The sequence below is a fragment of the Protobothrops mucrosquamatus genome, unplaced genomic scaffold (assembly GCF_001527695.2).
Source record: "Protobothrops mucrosquamatus isolate PMUCROS unplaced genomic scaffold, P.Mucros_1.0 scaffold813, whole genome shotgun sequence".
NCBI lineage: Eukaryota > Metazoa > Chordata > Lepidosauria > Squamata > Viperidae > Protobothrops > Protobothrops mucrosquamatus.
The window spans coordinates 207,002-230,202 of record NW_015387076.1 but is presented as its reverse complement, the minus strand read 5'-3'; the positions used below and the strand labels follow the sequence as shown (position 1 = coordinate 230,202).

The following is a 23,201-nucleotide window of genomic DNA, read 5'->3' as shown; positions in this document are numbered from 1 at the left end:
GCCGGAACGCGGCGGAACCGCGTTCCGGCACCTTTTTCCGGGCCGACCGCACCGGAAATAGCCCCTCCCACACCGGAAATAGCCCCTCCCAAATTTTACTTGCATTCCTGTTCTCTAAAGGGGCGGTCCTAGGGTTTGATGAGGGCGTGGCCAGGTTTGAGTTCCGCCACCTTTTCTCCGAGAAAAAAAGCCCTGTATATATATATATATATATATATTCAATACAGTGAATCTGAAAGTTATGGCTTTTCATGAACATGTTCAGCAATACTGAAAATCACCTTTTTCTTTATTAATTGCTTTAAAAAATGCAATAGAATGTTAATCAAGAGTTCCACTGCATGAAGTGAAATGTAATAATTCTCCTGATGGTCTTTTCCTCAAAATGAATTCTCTTCAACATTCAAATGATCAGATTAGAATATCCAAACTGAAAGATCCACTACCATCATGCACTATTTGAATTTTTGGGCAGTCTATAATATTTAGAATTTTTCAGGCAAGATGATCAGAAAATCAGATTTTCAATAATTATATTTGAATATACGTTTCTAATTATTGTGTTAGAACATACATTTTATTTCTATTAAATATAGATGACTGTAGAACTGAACTTAGTTGGCTGATTTGTTTTTATTTTAGTTGAAGAATGTGTATGACCACTACAACCCTGTTCTTTCCCTTTTGACTTTACAATGTTGATGGAAAATGTTTATAGGAATGGTATAATCATATTGGGGAGATTCCATATAATCTTATTCAGTTTTATGTCATTTATAAAAACATGTCCTTCCTATGAATATCATGTTTTAAAGAGTTTAAGGAGTTTTAACATCAAAACATGATAGTGAGAAAGATAGGTGGAACTTCAGTGTATAATCCATGGTCTTGTGCTTTCTTGAAGACATATGGTCATATATTAAAAAATAAAGTAAAATGAAACTAGCATTTAGCAGTTTTCATAATTTTCTTTCAGATAATTGATTTTCTATTGTAAACATTGATGTTCAGTTGGCATGTAGTACTGTCTAATGTATGAGTCTTTAATGTAAAGAAGTGAAAAATGCATATTTGAGTGATAGAAACAAGCATACTAAACTACCTTAAATTAAAATCAAATTCCTTCCTTCCTTCCTTTCCCTCCCTCCCTCCCTTTCTTCCTCCTACTCCAAATTATTTGTAAAATTTATAGGCATGTTAAAAGCATGACAGTTTAACAAAATCACAAACAAATGAATAATACATTACTTGAATGTAGTCATAAACAGATGTTTTAAATCCCTAGTTAACTAGCATTCAAACTTACACGTGAACCACTAGCTAATTTCTCCTCACTATGAATCATTATTTGGGAAGTAATGGGGAAAATTTAAAATTACTAAAATAGGAAAGCAATATGCTTATTTGTGTAGGCAACATCTTCTTTTCTTGTTACTGGAATCAATCCAGTCAGTTTTTCCCTGAAGCAAGCAGTACATGCTCTTGAAATATAACATGAAAATGCACCTTGTGCTACTATTTCCATTCAATTGTCTAAAAATGTTCATACTATTTCCTTTATTATCTAATATAATGTTCACAATACCTTTGTGTGGAATGGGACTTCAGTTAGGCTACCTGAGTTCAAACTATAAAACAGAGATGTGTTTTACTTAAAGAAATTTGTTCTGTTGGACGGCTTCTACACAATTGGCCAGGTACGATAAAGGCAAATCTATGGGTTATGCAGAATAAGGCAGAATGAATTGAAATGAACATGCACATCTAACAAGGATTAGGTAGAGCTGAGAAAAAATAAAAATTTCAAAACTGTTATAAAACTAAAAATATGCTGCCAAGATATGGTAGATCAGAGAAGATAGAGCTGTAGACACTGTATTGAAAATAATTCAAAATCAAATACAAATTTTCTGTAACCAAGTCAGCAGCAGAAATGTAAAGCTTTTATAATATAAAAACAGTATTTTAAATTAAATAACAATTATTCATTAGTTCTTGGAAAATTAAGAGAAAAAATAAGGTAGATTAAGAAAATCTAAGGTTTCCTTTATAAACTATTCAAATAGTTCATTTTGGACTAAATATCTATGAGTTCTTTTCTTCTATGCCAAAAGGACATAAAAATTGTATTAGGTAGAAAATTTGTATGTATGTATACAGCCGGTGTTTTGGGAGCTTGCTTATAAAGCCGGCCGTTTTTGGGCTCTGCTCATGAAGCGAGTTACCGGTCTGACTGCCCCAATTGGCCTTATTGTTTCTATAAGGGAGGATCTAGCCATAATGACTATTCTTTATAAAAGTTTTTGAAATACATTTAAAAGTGAAAATGTGATTATGGCTAAATAATTAGTTTTCTTTATATAGGATGAGAACTTTGCTAAGTGATGAAATAAATTAATTCCATTTCTAAAAGCCTTATAATGTAGGTCTATGTGTTTTTCTCTGTAAAATTGAATAACATGGGGATTTCATCAGCCTGATTTCGCTCCACTTCCCATTATCGTTAAAAAAATCCACCCTGTGCCCAGTAGGAAAAAAAAATAAAATTGGGCAATTAAAAGTAACTTTCAGAGATACCTTTTATATTCCAAAAATGTGGAACTAATTCAAAAAATAATAAATGACATTATCATACTAACAGCGATACACATAATGAACATTGAAATAGGGATACTTTATGATTTCTTTCTTTCTAACATAGTAAAACAGCTTAGACGAATACTCAGTTTAGATAGCTTCAAGGAAACTTTATAGTTCTTGAATTCCCAACTGTTCTGACATAAAACCCACCTGCAATTTACAAGAGTCTTAAGAGCTTTAAACTGTCTGTGGCCTTTGGGGCCCATTAAAGTGGCTAGAGAAAAGTCAACGCTTGGCAATTCCTTGAGTATTTCACTTATGTTATTGCCAAGCTCTTTACTGGAGTTTTTATGACAAGCAGAGGTCAGTGTATAGAAACTGCAAAGCTTAGTTGCACCGATTTAAGCATGTGCAAATCTTGACAAATATCTCAGGAATTTACTCGCTGACAAAAATCTGAAATTTTCCTTTTCTTTCAGACATAATTTTTGTGTAAAGATTTATTATAAAGGTATGAGGCCTGCTTTGTCCAGTTTGTAATTCAGGCAGCTCCTTTCATAAACAGAATCTGCAATACTATGAAAACTTGAGAGATGAAAATAGATATAATTCTTATAAACTATTTATTTCGACTGAAGGTATTGGAAAGCTATAATATATGCTGTTCTTCTGTAGAAAAAGGATATGCAAGGTTTCACAGTGCATATTAAGAAAAAAAAAATCTCAATCTCTTTATCTCTGTCATTCTCCCTTCCTGTTTCTTGCCTCTCCCTGTTCACTATTCACCAAAATATTTGGACAAATCAGTATCTTTTTAAATAAAAAATAATAATGACATTTAATAACTAATCACCACAGTCTGTTTTTCAGAAGGCAACCAGGAGTACTATATCAGTTTCCAAGAACAAAAAAGTAAGTTGAGAAACTTTTTTTTAATTTCCAACCTAGCCTCAAAGTATTTTAGATGTATCACTTATTTGTGTAGTTGACTACTAGCATACCCCACAATATTTTGAGATGCACTCTTTGAGAACTTTTAAACATTCTACAAATAACAGAGTCAGATTATTATTTTAGGGAAGCAAAAAAAAAAGGACTTTCAACGAAAAAGGACTTATATGAGTCATTACTCTACCTAGCCTCAACATGAAATAATTTATAACATAGGTAATTTTCATTTCTTTGGCTGCAACATTCATAGTCACAAGCTGCAATAATATACATTTACTGTTGTTAAGTGGGAATATAATAAATATAATAAAAGTTACTAGTAAGCCATTATAATGATTGGTGTCCATTTAATTATACTTTACTTGAAGAAAATAATTTCCTTTCTTGAAAGAAATAACATTGAAAGTCATCACAAACATTTAGGTAACATGATAGGTTTTTTCCCTTAAAAAAATGCAAGCTTTTCATACTTTGGGTATACAGGATAAGTTTCTAGTTCTGGTTTTTATGCTACTGATGCATTCTTTTGATTTTTGACAGTTCAAAAAAGGCGAGAATACATATAAGAAATGGCCTGCATCAATGACTGTTTTACAGAGTTGTTGGTTTTGACTTCTGTTCATGTTATTTTTTAATATAATAAATCTGGCTTTTTGGGATTGAATATATTTAAGCATATAAACAAACTGGTGTTGGTGATTAAGACACCAGGCTAGAAACTAAGAGACCACAAGTTCTAATCCTGCCTTAAATACCTAAAGCCAGCTGGGTGACCTTGAACCATTCTCTCCCTTTCAGCTCTTGGAAGGCAAACTACTTCTGAAATGTTACCAAGAAAACTGCAGGGACTTATCTAGGCAGTTGCCAGGAGTCAACAATGACACCAAGACACCAAACAAACAAACGTCCCTGAAACAATATTGTTCACTAATTTGCAAGTGTAACTGCATTAGGAAAACAAGATAGTATCCAAATTGCCTGATAGTCTTGCAAAAGTGAGCAGTTCTAGTCATCATTCTAAGTAATAAAATATTTTAATATACTTAGCAATAGTTCAAATACATTATTAAAATTTTGCAAATTAAATCCACTGATAGGTCAGTAGGACAAAAGAATGGCACGGAGTGATTTTCAGGGTCATATTCCAATGGGTTAAAATGGATAACCAGCACAACTCTTTATCAATTTCACCCCAATATCTCAATTCAATTAAATATGGAAAGGAAGACTGGCAGGAAGTAGACATAGTACCAACCGTAACACTAAACCACAAAATACTCAAAATAGCATTTGATTAGAAAAAAAGTCATTGCCTTTATGTAGGAATTCCTCCACAGAAGGAAAACCAACCACTCAAGACAAAATTACTGTGAAGCGCAGTCATAAGTGACCTGAAGAATGGAAAATGCTCACAATAGCCTACAGCAGGGGTGTCAAACTGCTGGCCCATGGGCCGGACGTGTCACGCAGAAACCGCACCCACCCCATTGCCGGCAATGGCAAAACTGTCCCAATACATTGAGCGACATCACGAGTTTGATATGTCTGGCCTATAATTACTAATAGTAGATGGACTGCTTATAATTAAATGAAGCACTGCTTATAGATAGCATAACAAATAGCTTGTGCTTCCAGAACTCAGAAAATACCATTACTGAACTGGAACAAGAAAAGATGTGTGGAGGATATTGTCTATTTATGTCTTCAATAAAAGGTTATTGGGGCATCTTTGCTCTGGGAAAAACAGGAAATGAGGCTGAGCCCTTAGTTACAATTAACAATTAGAAAATTTGTTTCCTAAGATGTTCTTGCCAGAAACTCAACGATCACATTGGCTACAAGTGATTTGTTATGTAGCCAAAGCTCTTAAAGTCTTTAAATGCTCCCATAAAATATTTGGCAGAATAACTAGTATTGTGGCAGACACAGCACTGATGACAACACACGATTCACTTATTTTTATTTTTAGTATGCAAGACACCCAAAATATTGTAATCAGATGTTTTAAAATAAAACCAAGAACAAGAGATTTCAAATATTTATTCATTGGAAATACAGGTTCAGCAGTAAATAAAATGCTACTATAATCTTAAAAGCCAATTATGTGTTCAAATATTCTGAGATGTCATTCTTACATCTGGTGGCTTATACAGAGGAATGCTGTAATATGAGTTGGAAAAAAGCAAAGAAATGTAGGATTGTAATACGAACAATGAGAATCTTTTTATAATTGATTGAATCTGCACTTAACAAGAGCAAGGTCCATTTGCATGGATAGAATAAATGAATATTCTCTTCCTTTTGTGTGTGTGTGTGGGAAAATGCAGGGAGAGTTGCACCAAATTGCTAGCTGCCTATTCGTTTGTTCAGGGAGGAAATTTTGCTAGTTACCTGAGCTGTGCTGATGAAGTTGTCAATGTATTGATGCAGTATTGATGTATGACTCTGAATGGAGAAGAATAGATTTTGGCTCAATCATCACAAGACTTTATGGAAATGGCTGTTTGGGTTATAACTGTTTTCATCATTGATCTTGGATGGACTCCCTTATTCCTTAATGAAGAGTGGTACACAACTTGAGTCTCCTTCTGGACTTGCAGTCTCAAAAAATAGATGGATAGGCCTCTGTGCCAGTTGCACCCTTTTGTGGCACATTCACACCCCAGTTACCTCACAACTAGACTATTATAATGTAATCTACATGGCTCTGCCTCTCCAATATGTTTGCAGAGTAGGCTCACTCTATTAAAGACCATCATCTTGCAGGACCAAAGAAGTGTGTATTTCACCAGAAATATGAATGTCCTTAGTCCTTAAAATCTGGCTCTATTCCCAAGATTGGAGTAAATGTATTTATTGATGAGTCTGTGGGACCCCTATACAGTTTGTGGGATTCCTATGTTTCAAAATTATAGTATCTAGATCAAATATTAGTTTTAAATATGTAGTCTCTATCATTAAAACAATGCAGGATTGTTGATGGAATACAAATAAATAAAATTAAAAAATAGCTTTCCCAAAAAAGGGATGGCAATAAGTAAATTTTCAAGTCTCCATAACCATCAGTATTATGTGAGTGAGCCAGAGAAATAAAATTGCTTGGTCACAGTGGGCTAGCTCAGCATCATCCTGAATCAGAATCCCAGCTAGTTTGTGTTTCGAAGCCTTGGCTTCAGTGGATAGATTCCTTATGGGATGTGCTTAGTGTTGCTGCCAGACACCATCTTCTTGTATTTTTTTTTTCTTTAAATCTTTCCCTCCTCCCCATCCATGCATCCATCCATCTTGGTTCTAATGCTTTTGTTTATATGGTTAATTTTCAAACACACAAAGTAAAACAATTTTTTCCTATACAGAACTATATTTAGACTTCTGGATTCAGTTGGTGATTCAAATAGAAAAGAATATATTTAGGTTAGGATTACACTGCGGAGTCCTTGGAGCTCTCTGAAGTTGGCTTGATTGCTTGCAGATATTTCATTACCCAGCTAGGTAACATCATCACAATGGTGGTTCACTTAATACATAGATGAAACAAAATGTAAATATATCTCTGACTAAAAAGTAAAACAATACTTTCTGTGAAATAGCACGCTATTGATCAAAATACATTCTAAAATTTTCAAAGTTATTTCCTGAACTCTATGCAGATAAAAATAAGTTTGGAATAGAGATATTTACAATCAATTATAAATGTTACTTCTCATGGAATATAACCAATAGTGTAGGCTCCAGGGTCATAAGAAATCAGCTTAGTATGTAATAACCTAATAGTTAATATGGGAGCTCTCATTAGATATTCTATGAAATGGTACATTCTTTGGTTGCATTTTCTCCATTCCCATCTACTGTTTTAAGTATATTTAGAGAAAAGAATTTCAGAGCTCTTGAGACAGAAACAGAAGAGGGAACTGAAAAGCAGAGCTACAATATAGTGCTTCTATCACAAGTGTTCCAAATGATAAATTACAACCGTTAAATGATATTTTTAAAAGATAGACATTTAAATTTAAACTGATTGAATTGAATGCGACCATATAAAGGCATTCTAAATATCTTTTGAAGACATTCCAAAAAGGTCAAGATTCTCTTTTTCAAAAAAGTAGCACAGTTCAATCTGAAAAGCACACTGTTGAAACTACACCTATAATCTCTTAAACTCAGTTGGTAGTTCTCAGTCAGACATTCCGAGGCCTGCCCAGGGAAGATTGCTGCCCCAAACATGCTGTTCTGTGCCTTACTGAAAGAGCACAAAGCCCCTTGAAAATGATTTCTCGGGGAACCTCCTGAGCAGATTAGATTACACTATGGCATATAGTGCTATGCTCCTCTATCACAGATACCTCCACCAAATTTTCTATTTTGCCCTTTCTACCTCAATCCCTGGGACCAAAGTCCATTTCAGTGTCGTTCAAGTGTTCTGATGCAATAAATACAGATAGTCCTTAACTTACAACCACAACTGAGTCCAAAATTTCTATGGCTAAGCGAGATAGTTAATAAATTAATTTTGCCCCATTTTACGACCTTTCTTGTGCACAGTTGTCAATCGAATCACTGCAGTTGCTAAGTTTATAACACAGTTGTTAAGTGAATCTGGCTTCCCCATTGACTTTGCTTGTCAGAAGGCGATGCAGCAACCATCATAAATACAAATCAATTGCCGAACATCTGAATATTGATCATATTACCATGGGGATGCTGCAATGGTCATAAGTGTGAAAAATAGTCATAAGTCACTTTTTCAGTACCATTATAACTTCAAACGGTCACTAAATGAGCTGTTATAAATCAAGGACTTGTAATGGATTTTTTTGTTTTTGTTCAACTTAGCTGAAATCATGAATTCAGCCATAAGATTGCAAAATGTATTTAGAACTTAAATGTATATAACAACATAGGTTGGAGGTACAGTAAGTGGGGAAAAGTGGGAAGGTGGCAGACTGCTTTTATACAGTACCTTTACTAATTTACTAATAATAATTTTCTAATATAAGATGCATTAGACTTCCACTGAAGGTGAGAAACTATTGAACATTGTCAATATAAGAAATTAGAAAGCTCTATCGTTTAGTTCACTAAACATAATTATTAAGAAATTATACTAAAATCATTAATCAAACAGTTCTAAATAAATATATGGTTAAATACAAATATTTTGCACAAAGAAAATACATTAACAACAGAACACGTATCCTCTTAAGAGATAATGTTAATTTAAAATTAAGTAGGTTTGCTTCTAACACAAGTTTAATATGATAATCCTCAAGGAAGCAATTACTTAGGAAAGCAGTTAAAACACCCACCCACATTCATAAATGTCATTAGAGAAAATGCTGTTGAATCATTCACAGCTATGTTAATTGCAGACAACCAAACTGGACTTTTTACTTATCAAAACTAAAATGTGCACAGAAATGTCATTCTCCCTTTAGCATTTTGATCATTCCTTTAAGGCTTCTAGCCCTGTGAGAGCCTAGTTATACTGTGGTTTTCTGGCTATAACAAAGAAGTATACTGTACCTCGGGTGTTGATGGCTGTTGCCGATGTGACTGTGCCTATGCTTGTTAAGGCTACAGTGGCTGTGACTGTTGCAGTGGTAAGGGAGGGGATGACAGTGGTGGGAAGCAAAATGTTGGAAACATCTGGTGAGTGGAAAAAAATATAACATAAAATCATATCATGCAAACAGAGAGAAGCAGCATAACAATGATTCAGCTTGTCAATACACATATGTAGAAAATGTATCAATTAAAACATGCTTAGCACAGATCAACAAAGGTAAGGTAACATACTTTGAAATTCTTGACATCAGATCTCTCTCTTTCTCTCTCTCTTTTTCTTTTTTGAATGCTCAAATAGTAACAGACTAAATTTTGGACCAACCAACAAAGAGAATTTGTTCAAAAAAAAAGTTTTAAAGTCAGAGAGTAAATCTTTATGACAAGAATTCATTTCGTTGCTAAGCCATTTTAAATGCCTTGTACGGTAAGAAAGCAAATATGGATGAAATAACATGCTTGTCAGCGTGGGAGATGATAACACAACATCATCATGCTAAAATAAATACACATGTTAAGTGATGATTGTATGTTAAAGAAACCTACTTTTCAGACAGACTCAATGAAAAAAAATGTGAGCAAATGACTACTAACTCTAAAAGCTGCTGGTTTTGGTTTGCTTGTCTTCTTCCACATTTTGTTAGAGACACAGTCATCTGCTAAGACCCAGAGCAGAAAACACATAAAAAAACCCTTAACTTTTACAGGGTTCACTATCATTCAACAGCATTGGTGAATATTATTTGTATAATATAAAGAAATAGTTTAGTAACCTTAATATTTAGTGGGGGGCGGTTTGGGGAGCTATTTATATCAATGTGCTAATCAAATGAGTGATCCATAGAGGACACTTATCAAAAGAGAAAGAAACAAGCATTATCAGCATTCAGATCATATTCTAAACTAAGTGCTTCTGCATGTCAGTCTAAATGTATTACTGATAATAACGTCATAAATTTCCTATTCCAATTCTAGATGTGCATATATATGTATGGAAAGTGTATATGAGATCGACATTTTAATACTGAAAGTGCAAAAAAACAGGATAGGGAAAAAAAAAACCTCTCTAAAATCTTTGCTGCCTGAAGCAAAGTTCTTTTTTTGTTAAAAACACACAGAAGAAAAAGAAAACATGGAAGAAAACCATTGAAAATGTTCAGAAACTTGGCTTTAAGCATTGTGTATCTAGAAAACTAGCCACATAGACACAGTTAAAAACACCATTAGTTCAGGAATAGCTAATGATATCTGTGGAGGATAATACAAATCAGAAATACAGCTTTCATGTTCCTGGAAAACCAATATCAGAGCATTACTTCTGTGGATACATGGTAAATAAAATCAGGTAGCATCATATAGGAGGATTATTCAAAGCACAGAATCCTGAGGTTTAGAATATTTTATGTGTACTAGCAGCCTCCATTTACAGCTAATTATTCCATTAGACTTTTTGATTTTAGACCTATTCCTAATTTTCATGCATTACAAATTATATTGCCATTTCAAAAGACTGCCTGTCTTTTTCTTAGTTAATACATTTGAGATATCCTAAAATGCCACATTCCTATTCCCAGTTAATTAGAGCAAATATTATTATTTGTTCACATTTACTTTTGCAAAATTTTCACATAGGGATCTATATAACTCTATGCTTACATCCTTAACATATTAACATTTAAAGCAGTTCCTCAATAAGAGATAACCCTGGCTATCAAAACTAAGGCAGACTTTTCAAAATTTAATGTTGCCACATTAATCAGAAGGACAAACTACAACATTGCCTGGAAAGCAACTGCCATGATTATTAAACAGAACTGACATTAGTCAACATTAATCATGAATGCTCTTTTTTAAAAAAGAAACAAGTTGCGCATTCCTTTGCATTATTATGCAAACAGCAAAATTCATTTAAAAATGGATAGGTTAGCAATCATGCAAGAAGAAAGACTAGAATTTCAAAGTATTTTGCCATATAATAAATATTTTACAACTGCTCCAAAAACTGGCTGAGAAAGTGTTTACATAACTGAATAGGTGCTTCATAAATGTATGTGAACTACAGCACAATGCTATGCCAAAATCCAGTTTTATGGTGATTTCAAAGTAATGTAGAGAAGAAGAGCAATCACTGAAGACCAAGTGAAGGTTCCCTGTCTTTAATAATATATGACAAGACTAACAAAAACAAACCTCGTACCATGAGCTCTGGCTTTGGGAACTGAACATGAACTAAAACTCGCAATGTCACACAACATGTCCTGACTTTTTTGCCATTGCCAGCAAAAAAGCGGTTTTGCTATGATGCATCCAGCCCATGGGCCGGCAATTTGACACCCCTGTTATAGTGCCTACACCCTGTAACTTAACCTTATGTCATAGAAAATTAAAACTTGGAAATGCTATTGTTTCACATCTGAATGGGAAGACAATCTGCAGAAAATTACAATAACTTTTTTTTGGGGGGGAGGATCAAGTCTAACACAAGATTTGGCATTGAAATTCACTTGGATGTCCTAATAAATGAATTCTGTCAAGAGAGATATAGGAAAGCTATAATATTATTAATTCTCTTTAAACTCTTGGCCATGAAATCTACTCAAGCAAATTCCAATTGGTGGAGTAAAAGTGCTTTGACTCCACTGTAGTTTGTTTTTTTCCCCCTTGATATGTGATTTAATTGACAAGTTTCTTTTTTTTACCCCTCCTTCATGCTCTTTAATATCTTCAACATCATGAACTGCAGTCTTCCTTGGAAAAGAATAGCCTTGCTAGGTTGGAGCAAGTTAATCTATAAATTGGATTAATGCATTACATTTAGGGATGCAGTTGAAAAAGATGCTTGCAGATTCCAATCTGGGAAAGGTTCAGCAGTTCACACCAACTACTTATAAGATGTCATTCTCTCATATCATACTCCTTTGCATTAATATCTTCAATAACTTAAGAAAAAATTAGGAAGTATCTTGACCTATTGTGCCAATATTGTTTTCATTTCAGCACCAAATTAAAGAGTTCTCATTTGTCCACACATTCAACATTTTTATTCTATTTGTAACTGATTTCTTTTTTTATTAGCTGGTTGAATATACTTATGTTTGTTATTTTGTAAATAATGTAATAAACTATTAAATTATTATATAGCTCCAGCTAAGTTTAATGAAGAGAAGGACTAGGGGTGACATGATAGCAGTTTTCCAATATCTCTGGGGGTGCCACAAAGAAGAGGGAGTCAAGCTATTCTCCAAAGCACACTGAAGCCAGAACAAGAAGCAATGGATGGAAACTAATCAAAGAAGCAACCTAGAACTAAGGAGAAATTTCCTGACAGTTAGATCAGTGGAACAACCTGCCACCAGAAGTTGTGAATGCTCCAATACTGGAAGTTTTTAAGAAGAGATTTGACAACCACTTGTCTGAAATGTTATAGGGTTTCCTGCCTGAGCAGGGGCTTGGACTAGAAGACCTCAAAGGTCCCTTCGAACTCTATTATTATTGTTATTGTTATTAAGCCAGGATTATTTTAAAAATATTTTAAACATACATATGTTTTGATATGGTGTAATTTAAATTCAGCAGAAATGATTATAGCTTGAATCCTTAAAACTGAAACTGAGTTTAGCTCATAGAATAATCCTAACTATTTCTACCTTCTCACTGGAATCAGATATATATTTAGGTATTCTTGAAGCTTGCAGATTCTTTTCCAGAAGCTGGTGGTCTTGGAGACCTCATTTTGCCTCTCTCAGTTAGAGCAATTTAATTTCTGCATATGTTTTTCTAATGGTAGAATTTGTTTCTGGTTGTTTTTGGTTGCTTGATATTGCCTCTGGCACTCAATATGTTTCATTATAATTAATGTTGCTATTACTATATTTTTTCTTTGATTGCCACCTTGAGTTGCACATTTATTTTCGTGGCTATATAAATTGATCACAATAATAAAGACCAAAAACAAACAATTCAGAGTTATGTCTAGTTACTCATACATTATGCATTCATTTCTCATTACCACATTTAAACATGTTACCATGTTGGACACACCAGATAAAAATTCTGCACTTGTGTTCATAAAAAACAAAATAGGAAAGGAAAGGAAATCCACAAAACTCTACAGAATAGGAACATAAGAATTAGAATTAGTATCTCTAAGCAATGAGAGTTTGATTTCACAATGAACTGAAATGGAACAATTTTCATGTGTTCTACCACACATTTTCTATATTATATAAGTTATTGACCGTGCTTCTCAAATATCCTTTGATGAAATGAAGCAATAGGTTATCTAGTTATTCAGATGGCTGCACAGTATCCATAGATAGTGGTATAAATAATTAAAACAAAATAGATTAAATGCTAGAGAAATAATGACTAATAAATTATATAGTTTAGCCTCAGGACATTATTTTTCCTCTTATTAAACAACTGGCGATAGGAAAGGAAAATAAACATATGAATCCCAGAATCTGATGACAGTATACAAATAAATATAAGGAAGAATTTATAACTGATTTAAAAGGGCTTTTGTAATAAAAATGCTATCATGGCAAGGATTTGGTTTAAGCTTAAATACATTTCTATTGCACTTCCTGCATTAAAAACTGCGAAGCACATTTGGATGATGTTGTGAACTACGTTTTGAAATTTATTCACATGATAAACTTACTCTCTGGGATAATCCCAATTGAACATTTCAGGTAAAACATTTTTGGCTTTTTGAAAGTAACAAACAAGTTATTGTCAATTAAATTATTAAACATTTGACTAACTCCCAACTGATACTTAATAAATGGCAGCTTTTTAAATTAAACAGCTCAGCTCTGAATATCAGTCTCTTCCAGATGCCATACATACATACATACATACATACATACATACATACATACATACATACATACATACATACATACATACATATTGTTGATAGACATGGCTCAGAATTCAGGAATACTTTTTTTGTAAAAAAAAGAGGTTAAACTGTTAATGGTAGGATTTGAAAATAATGTGGTACATTATGCAACAATAATGTGCTTGTTGAAAAAGACTTTTCACATATTGGATTATGTTAAGCATGGCAGAAATTTTAGCTGAGGGCACTATCAAATCATGGCCCTTAGATATTTGTTATAGTTATTGTACTTAGATAGTGTCACATACAGGGACATCCTCTATGACTACTAGGTTTTCATGGCTTGAGAGGTAAGATTTAGGACAGCATAATTTCCCAGGATGGGAAGGAGTATGGAAAAACAGCTCTTTGGGTGTAGCCAATTAAGCACTCTGAGAGAGAAACTGATTCTTCACAGGAGCTCCAAAGCAAAGTGCCTCTCCTCTTTTAATTGTTTTATTTAAGGCCACTTATCAAAACACTTATTTTTATTTGAGATCAATATCCCATAGGTTATAGTACAGATAATAAAAATTAAGAAACAAAAACATTTTGGAAAAGCAAAGTAGAACACAGAACAAAACTTTTGCTTTTAAACTCTAAGTTTGTCTAAAGCAACTCCATTTTAACTTTTCATGAACTTTGGGAGGAAAGAAGCAGACTGGTGCTAGTAATAGTTAAACTAATAGGCAAGTGAAATGTGAAAATATATTTTACTTCTTGAAAATAGGATAATGGGGTCACTAAATGGGTATTTTTAGGTCATCCAGTGATGCGTGGAATTGGAAAGCAATTCATCCAGATCAGACAGGGACTAGAAAACAGGAACTGGATATAAGAAAATGAACAGTTAGCTGCCATGCAGCAAGTCACATTTGGCTTAGTAACCTTAACAGCACAACAAAAGGCAGAGGTGAGTGAAAAAGAATATGTGATTGACCTGCTGGAGAAGAAGCTGTACAGATCTCTGTTGGAAGTCTCCATTGTCTGAATCTCTATCAGTGCTAGGCAGTAGTCTTCTTCAACAACTCAGGTCAAGTCTAACCAACTCAGTCATGGAAAGAAGAATATTTTTATATGAATGAGTGAATTTTATTCCACTCTCCTTTCCTCTCCCCATAAAGCTTTATTGTTCCTGAATCTCAATGTCTTGTGTTAACATTAGATAAGATTAGGCTATTTCTCCAGAGCCTGGCAACCACCCATCTACACTGGTAAGTCATAAACCATTTACTGTATATCAAAAACAAATACTGACTCCTTGGAATAAATTACTATGTAAAAAGTTCAATCAAAATGAAATTTAGAATCATTACACCTTCAAACTTTTTAGGAAATGTGAGTTGTTATGAATAAATTTTCATAATTCAGTAATTAAATAAAAATTCAAACTCAGAATTTGAGTAATAATTCAGACAGCAACAGTTGTTATTTCTTATATAACATATACCTGTATATATCTGGACAGTTATCATGTCTTTTATGATGAAAACCATTGGAAATTAAAATTATTAAGACTGATTGTGCCCAGAAAATAAATTGTAAATAACGTATTGCTAAAGGTTAGACAATATCGAATAATGTAATAAGAAACAGTGAGTGGATTATGGGTTTATAAAAATATACATCTTGAAATGTAGAAAATTGCTATCAAAGAACTTAACATAATGATTTGCATTGCTTATCTGAGTATTTTATGCAATCAAAAATGAACCAAGGACCACAGAGTTGTTTAGAACCTTGAACTGCAAGCTTCTTGAGAAACCTCATTGATGCAAACTGTTATCAGTATTGTAGCTTTTTACGTACAAGGAGGTTGAAGCCTAATAGTTTGTATTATGATAATGTATTATGATAATGGTTGAAGGTTTAGAATGCAAAAATGTCCAGATTTAATCCATAGCACTGAGAAAATGAAAATTTACTCTGGGATCTCTGATAGTCACTTTGATACATCCTTTCCAAAAAAAACCCACATCTGGTTCTTCATGACATGGCACCGCTTGCTTGGTGTACCAAATTGATAGGTAGCTCCTGCTGTCACTGTTTCTGTTCTGGGTGTAAAGTATGTCACCTGAAGTCTACACTTAACTACTATCTACCTTCCCCAATCTGACCCATAAAAAAGAAAAGAAAAATATTGTTTAAAAATAAAATAAAATATAAATGCTAGAATTAAAATTCAAAGATGAAAAGGCATCCAAAGATGACAAGATAAACTCAAGTTCTATCCATATCATTATGAAATAACTACTTAAAAGAATCATTCAGAAGAAAATGCAGTGCTCCAAGCAGACCATAACATAGCTACAAATTACCTGTTCTCTGGTCCGAAAGAATTGGTTAGGTGTTTCAAATTAATATTACAGTTTAAAAGAAAAGAATAGTGAAAATCAGATTTCTTCACAGATAAACAGGCAAATAAATAAAACTGTAAGGTTCCATTCAGTTTAATAACTTGTACAGAGGAATAAAAGCATTAAAGTTGTACAATTTAGAAAAAAATAAATGTAGAGCAAACTCATTCTTATTTATTTTTTTAGATATGTATATGTTTCTCTATTTCAATTTTCCTGGACTTTCCCTTTACCTGAAATTTCAAATTTTCATCTGAAGCTACTGGGAATACGAGATAAACTCTGCTTTTTTCCAGCCTTGGTTCAGCAACTTCTCTTGGAGATCTATTCTTTATTTTCTAAAATCTCTCACTTCCCAGCCTGACTAGAAGATGTATCTGCCTTTATGTAAAACAAAGAATGTTTCTCCCTCATGGGAATGTGCATTCCGTACCTGGCCAGCTGCATATGTTATTGTGAATGTCTGACAAGTACACACATTTAGAAGTTAGCTATTGCAAGTTCTTTTTACAGACAGAAAGCGTTGAAGCCTCTTATATCAACAATGTAATAATTTATTTGGGTCCCAGATTCAGTATTCAAATGTCCCAGTCAGAATGGAAAATATGTGCAGTATTTTGGCTAGCTAATGTCAGCCAATGCAAACATAAATACACTAATTGCCTAGATATGATAAATGATAATTTCCTAGATTTGAGTTTAGAACTTTAGATAATTTCAGTGATTACTTTATGCCAATGTAGTATAGCATGATTTTAAATGTTGCACTGTGAAGAATGTTTTGGTGAACCTATTTTAATAATATAAACAAAAATTTTGACACTAGATATTTGGTTTTTGTAATTCTGTAACTTATTAATGGTACTTTACTTATTTATTTTGGTTTTGTCTCTCTTTTATTATTTTTAAAAATAACTCAAGGCAGTAAACATATCTAGCATACCTTCCTCTTCCTATTTTCTTCATAACAACAACTCTGTGAAGTGAATTGGCTTAGAGCCTTAGACAGAGTGACTGTCCCAAGATCATTCAGCTGGCTTTAATGGCTAAGGCAGGACTAGAACTCATAGTTATAACCTGGTGCCTTAACAACTAGACCAAACTGATATATTCACAAATAAAATACACAGATTATTTTTCCAGGGTTCAGTTCCAGTTTCTTACACAAGATACTGATTTTGTCATTTGTGATTGAATAAACTAGACCACTAAACATAGCAATCAGGTCAGATTCTTTTTCTTCCCAGTTTGGAGGTGAGATAGATCAATAGATCACTCAACAGACAAACAGAAAAACAAAATAAATTCACATATACATTGTGAATGGATATCTATTTTGGTTTAGATTGATAAGATTTCAATTCATTGAATACTGAGATGATAAAACTTTAAACCAATGGAAGGTTTATAGTTGTTTTTCAAGTTTTCAAATTTCTAAAATCAAGTACAGAAATTAAGTACTCAGAAAAAAAACCTAGAGAAAATGGTGCTAACATTTAAGCCATGACTGTTTCAATTTTTACTCTTTCCAATGTTTTACTCTTATAAGAAACATATTTTCGAGGCATAACTGATAATCATGTCATATGAACACTGAAGAAAAATGAAATGAAATGTGTAGTCACTAGTCTGTTGAGCTCCTATAAATGTCCTCAGTGTATTTTGGAAAGAAACTATCTTCCTTTGGTTCTCTGCTTGGTATTCTTAAACTGAACTGTTAAAGAAAAGATTATCATAAGTTCCCTTACCCAACCACAGTGCTTATTAACTCTGTATTGGAATAATATATTAAATGATAGAGACAATTTTTGTGCAAAATTAAGATAAGGGTATGTCCTCTATTAAAAGTCAAAAACTTTCTCCCATGTTCACAATACAAAGACAAAAAAAGTTCCATCTGAAACAGTTCAAAAACCTACACTTATAATCTTATTGCTCAAAAACAAGACAAGAATAAGAAGTTGTCTATCTGTAACATCAAACTGTACCAAAGAAACATTTGACCACAAAGACTGCTAAATAATGGAACTTTTAAAAACTTGGAAATGCCAGGAAAATCTTATTTTATTTTCAATGAGTCTAGTGTTGCTAAACTAACGCCCTTTCCCTCATCACAAACTGCAATTATCTTCTGTAGTTCTAAATCTATATTTGCAGAAATTTAATTAGGATTTTTTTAAAAAACAACAACACCTCAATTAACCATTACAGAAAATGTCAGCAAGATCAACTCTCAGCTACATAATATGAAAGACTACCAAATTACAGAATGTGTCAGCAACTAGGTAATGATAAACTTTTATCATTACAACATAATCTTTATAAAGACACTTTTTTCTGATTCCCATTGAGTTAGATAATCAGATCAACAGGGTGCAAACAATTAGCTAGTAGCAAAAAGAAAAGGATTTAATAAACTTTAATGCCCATATTTCTAAAACACCTATCATGCTATGGTACTAAACAAATAGCAAATATTTTATGGTTTCCAAAAAATTCTTTGCCATTTTTATGGCAGGAATTGTGTGAAGGGAAAGCTTGTATGAAGAAATGTATAATTTATTTGTTCACTGATAAATTACTTTCTTTACAGAAATGTTCTCAATGAGTAGTGGCCAAGCCAAGGTCACTAGTACATGTGTTCAAAATGAAAAAAAAAGGTTTGTATATGTGTGTTTTTTGTGTGTGTATGTTTATATAAACTTTATATTAAAATCACAGAACTGATTTTGACTTTTGAAAATCATTGGGTTGCTATCACAAATTTTCTTCCATGGTAGTTGTGTTTATGTAAGCCTGACCATGATGATCTTTAAGAAAACATTAAAGACCTGTTTCTTGCCACAGACATTGGATTAATGATGGAATGTGATCCCACTAATTGCTTTGTAATTTTGAAGTATGTAAACTATTGCCTCCCTGTATCAGCTGTTTGTGATCATTCTTTTGTATTTTTTTAAATACTTTATCTTTTGTTAAGATGTTCAGAGTTACTGGTGAGTGGATGGCCCTAGCCCCAAATATGTCAACTAACTAACTAACTAACTAACTAACTAACTAACTAACTAACTAACTAACCAACTAACTAAAATGCCCTATTACAAAATACCCATTTACCAGAAAATAATCAATTGAATTTGGTCCCTGTTTTTGTATCTAATTCATTATATCTCTATTGTCAAACTTTTTTCTGGGCCGTCATAGTCACCTTTTTTATTTTTGAAGAATTATAAATTCTTATATATGATTGCCAAAGAGCATCATATGCCTGCTTCTATTAGGCACCTTTGTGACTGTATCTTGCTTTCTATATACTAGTCAAATGGATTTTGATGAAGCTAACAGTCAACAGAATATCTGATAGGTGTTTAGGGATGAAGAAGGCAATTTCGTATAAGAGAACAATTTTTAAAGTTTGCTTTAAAAAGCAAGGAAACATATAAATAACTTTTAGAAAATAATAGAATAACATCTGATCCATATACATGATCTCTACATCAAAATATTTGGTAGCAAAGTATTCAGATCCCATTGGGAAAAGGCAAGAAGCAAAAACCACATTTTCTGGTTTCGTTTACGTCACTTTAAAAATGTTAGATGTAATATAAATACCATAAATTGTTATAATTTCTACATATATATATCAATACTTTTGTCACTAATTTGATATTACAGATAAATTTCACAGCATTTATCTATAAAATGTGCAGCACTGATCTCTGGGGTGATTCTGCAAATTATAGTTTCAACAACAGAACCACTACTGACTAATTAAAAAGCATATATACTTAGCTGCAATGTACAGTAGTTGGTAATCTTGAATCAACTGATGCAATAACTATTGATAAAATTTATTTCACACTTTTCCTACATACATAAAATTATTCTGAAAAATAAAGAATACATATGAGTCTGCAGTGACTCATATATATTTCAGATAAAATATTATCTGAAAGCATGAACATTGCATATTTTGTATATGTTGCTTGTTTTCTGCACTCTTTTTTTCTAAATACAGAAGCATTGTTTTATAAAGATCTAAATTCTTTTTTTAAATTAAAAATTAAACCCTGATTAAATAGAATTTGAAATGTTCAGCTATAGATTATAATATCATAGGAAAGCAAACAGATTCCATGATCATTTTCAATATAAAACGTCTCATCAATAAATAGTACTTTTGCAATTTGTTTTACTTTGCCATTTGAAGACATCCCATTCGAAACACTAATTTATATTTTGTTCAGAAGTTACAATTAGGTCTCCTTCACTGGCCCTGTTTAAGCACCCACTAGATAGTCATCTGTCTTGGATACTTGGATACTTGAATTTGGATTTCTGCAGTCAATGGAGCAGAACTTGAGAGCCTAAATGACAAATTCTGTTTATGATTTTTTTGTCTCAGTCATTTAATGTATGAAAACAACTTCCATCAACAATATATTCTATCCCTCTCTGTTACATACACATATACTCATCAGTTCCAAACAACATTTAATATTTTTTCAAGTTTACAACACAACCAGCATAAATTTTAGAAAGTAAGGTAAAAACATTTTTAAATAGTATAAATAAAATTTATTACAGCAGATGTAAATACACAATATCACATCAGTAATAAAGTACTCACCATGTATAATAAGAACATACTCTGCACTGTTTAGGCCAATAGAATTTTCTGCTTCACATCTGTAAGTACCATTGTCCGTTCTATTTAAGGGATTAATGTGTAGCTCCCTACCATTGACAACCATTCTTTCTGGATCTGGTAATTCTCCACCATCCTTTGTCCATAAAACTGGATCTGGTCTATAAAAATACATGATAATACATATTATTATTATTATTATTATTATTATTATTATTATTATTATTATTATTATTATTATTATTATTATTATTATTATTATAGCATACATGGTATAGTTGTTAAGGTGTTGGACTTTAAGTTTTAGTTCCACCTTAGGCATGAAAATCATTCATCTGTGTGACTTTTGGCAAGTCATTCTCTCTCAATCCAATCCACCTCATAGAATTGTTGAGAGGAAAATAGGAGGAGGAAGGAGTATTGAGTTACTTATAAAGGCAGGATAGAAATCAACTAAATATTTATAAAAAAGGAATATATACTGAATTAACCCAACAGAGATTCTTTATGCAGCAAGTATAAGAGCAAAAAGAGAGCCATTCTGAGTAGTGGTTAAGGCACCCAGATAGAAACAAGGCACAAAGCCAGCTAGATGACCATAAGCTAGTCACTCTCAGCCATAGGATGTTTGGTAAAATTACTGCACATCTATCTTTAAGGCCAGTTGAATCTTGAAAGCTTGATAGATACAAAGCACCAATATCAATACCCTTGTTAATCGTTGAAAGCACAAGGACAGATTTCACTTATTGTTTGAATTCTGAGCGTCTAAAGTTTTTCTGTCCACATGAAGACTACAGCGGGCATAATTGCTTTAATATCCCAAATTTCAGTGACAGAGGAAAAATTTAAAAAAATGAATTACTTGGAAGAAAAATCTAATAACAGTTCAATACTCTCCACCCCCCATTCTGATCATTTGCAGCTCTGGATGTTCCTGTGGGTCTATATGTATGATAGATCACCTTTTGTTCCAGTCGGATTGTTCTGTAATTTATTCTAAAATTAAAAGAACTGAATATCTTTCATTGTTAGAGATTGTCTATCATTGTACAATGCATTAGGAATGTTATTTTTTCAAGTAATTTTTAAAAGATTATAATTACAACAATAAAAATTAAAAGAAAGAGAAAAATATAAAGAAATAGTAAAAGGTGCAAAGCAAAAAATAGGAAAGACATAAGGAAAGAAAAAAAAAGAAAGAAAGAAAGAAAGAAAGGAAGGAAGGAAGGAAGGAAGGAAGGAAGGAAGGAAGGAAGGAAGGAAGGAAGGAAGGAAGGAAGGAAGGACTATAATTAAAAAAAATTAAAAGGAATATATAAAGACATGCTCCCAACCTTCATCACAAGTATAAACAATATTGGTAACTTTTCACTTCTGTTAAATTACAACAAATGATGTCTTCTTCCCATATCCCATCTCTTATCTATAAACAAATCCATAAAGCACCATCATTTTAGTCTTTTTATCAGCAAAAATCTATTTAGTATCAGAAATAACAATCCATCTATTTTATTCTTGATCAAATAAATCAATTTTATATTCATTTCTTCCAACAATCTTAGTCTTTAGTGCTTTCAAGCAATGTTGACACTGGAAATGCATTTTATATTGATCATTCACATTCTTCAAATGTTATTATAAATAAATATTCAGATATAGCTTTTTAAATGAACTCAATACTCCCAGTACAAAGTACAAAGAAAAAAAGATATTTTAAATTGTACATTTGTCCATATTTTTATATTGAAATGTTACTACTTTTTCAGAAACAATGTGTAAAATAGGAACTTTACTATTTCATTTTGTTCATAATTAATTTTAGTGGTTTTTTTGAAGAACACATGTAGCCAGAAAAACCCTTGTAAACGGAGTTAAGAGGAATGAATGAAACCAGACATTGTATCCATGTTACATCATGTACTATTATGTGTCACTATTTATTAATTTATTATTTATTTAACATGTTTATATAGCTGCCCATTGCACTAAACATGACTCTTGACAGAATACAATCGTTAAAAAAAAAAAGATAAATTAAAAAAACCATGATTTCGGGAGAAGATACATCTAAGCACAATACAACCATCAAAATAGTAGAAAACAAGTACTTTAGTATAAAAATCAGGTTCATAGTTTAACAACAGGATAAAATAACTCCTTTAAAGCAATATAACACATATAATCTAGCTAACATTAATTTTTTATTTACATGTAT

General features: G+C 32.5%; 1 protein-coding gene across 1 annotated transcript in view; it reads right to left on the bottom strand.

Annotated features, from left to right (window-relative positions):
- Nucleotides 1-23,201, bottom strand: part of CADM2 (cell adhesion molecule 2) — a 159,905-nt gene that overhangs the window by 19,752 nt on the left and 116,952 nt on the right. Inside the window, exons 8-9 of the mRNA XM_015818887.1 lie at nt 20,966-21,144; nt 9,055-9,177 (exon numbers count right to left, since the gene is read on the bottom strand). Coding sequence (XP_015674373.1) covers nt 9,055-9,177; nt 20,966-21,144 — 302 coding nt within the window. The remainder of the gene's footprint in view (nt 1-9,054; nt 9,178-20,965; nt 21,145-23,201) is intronic.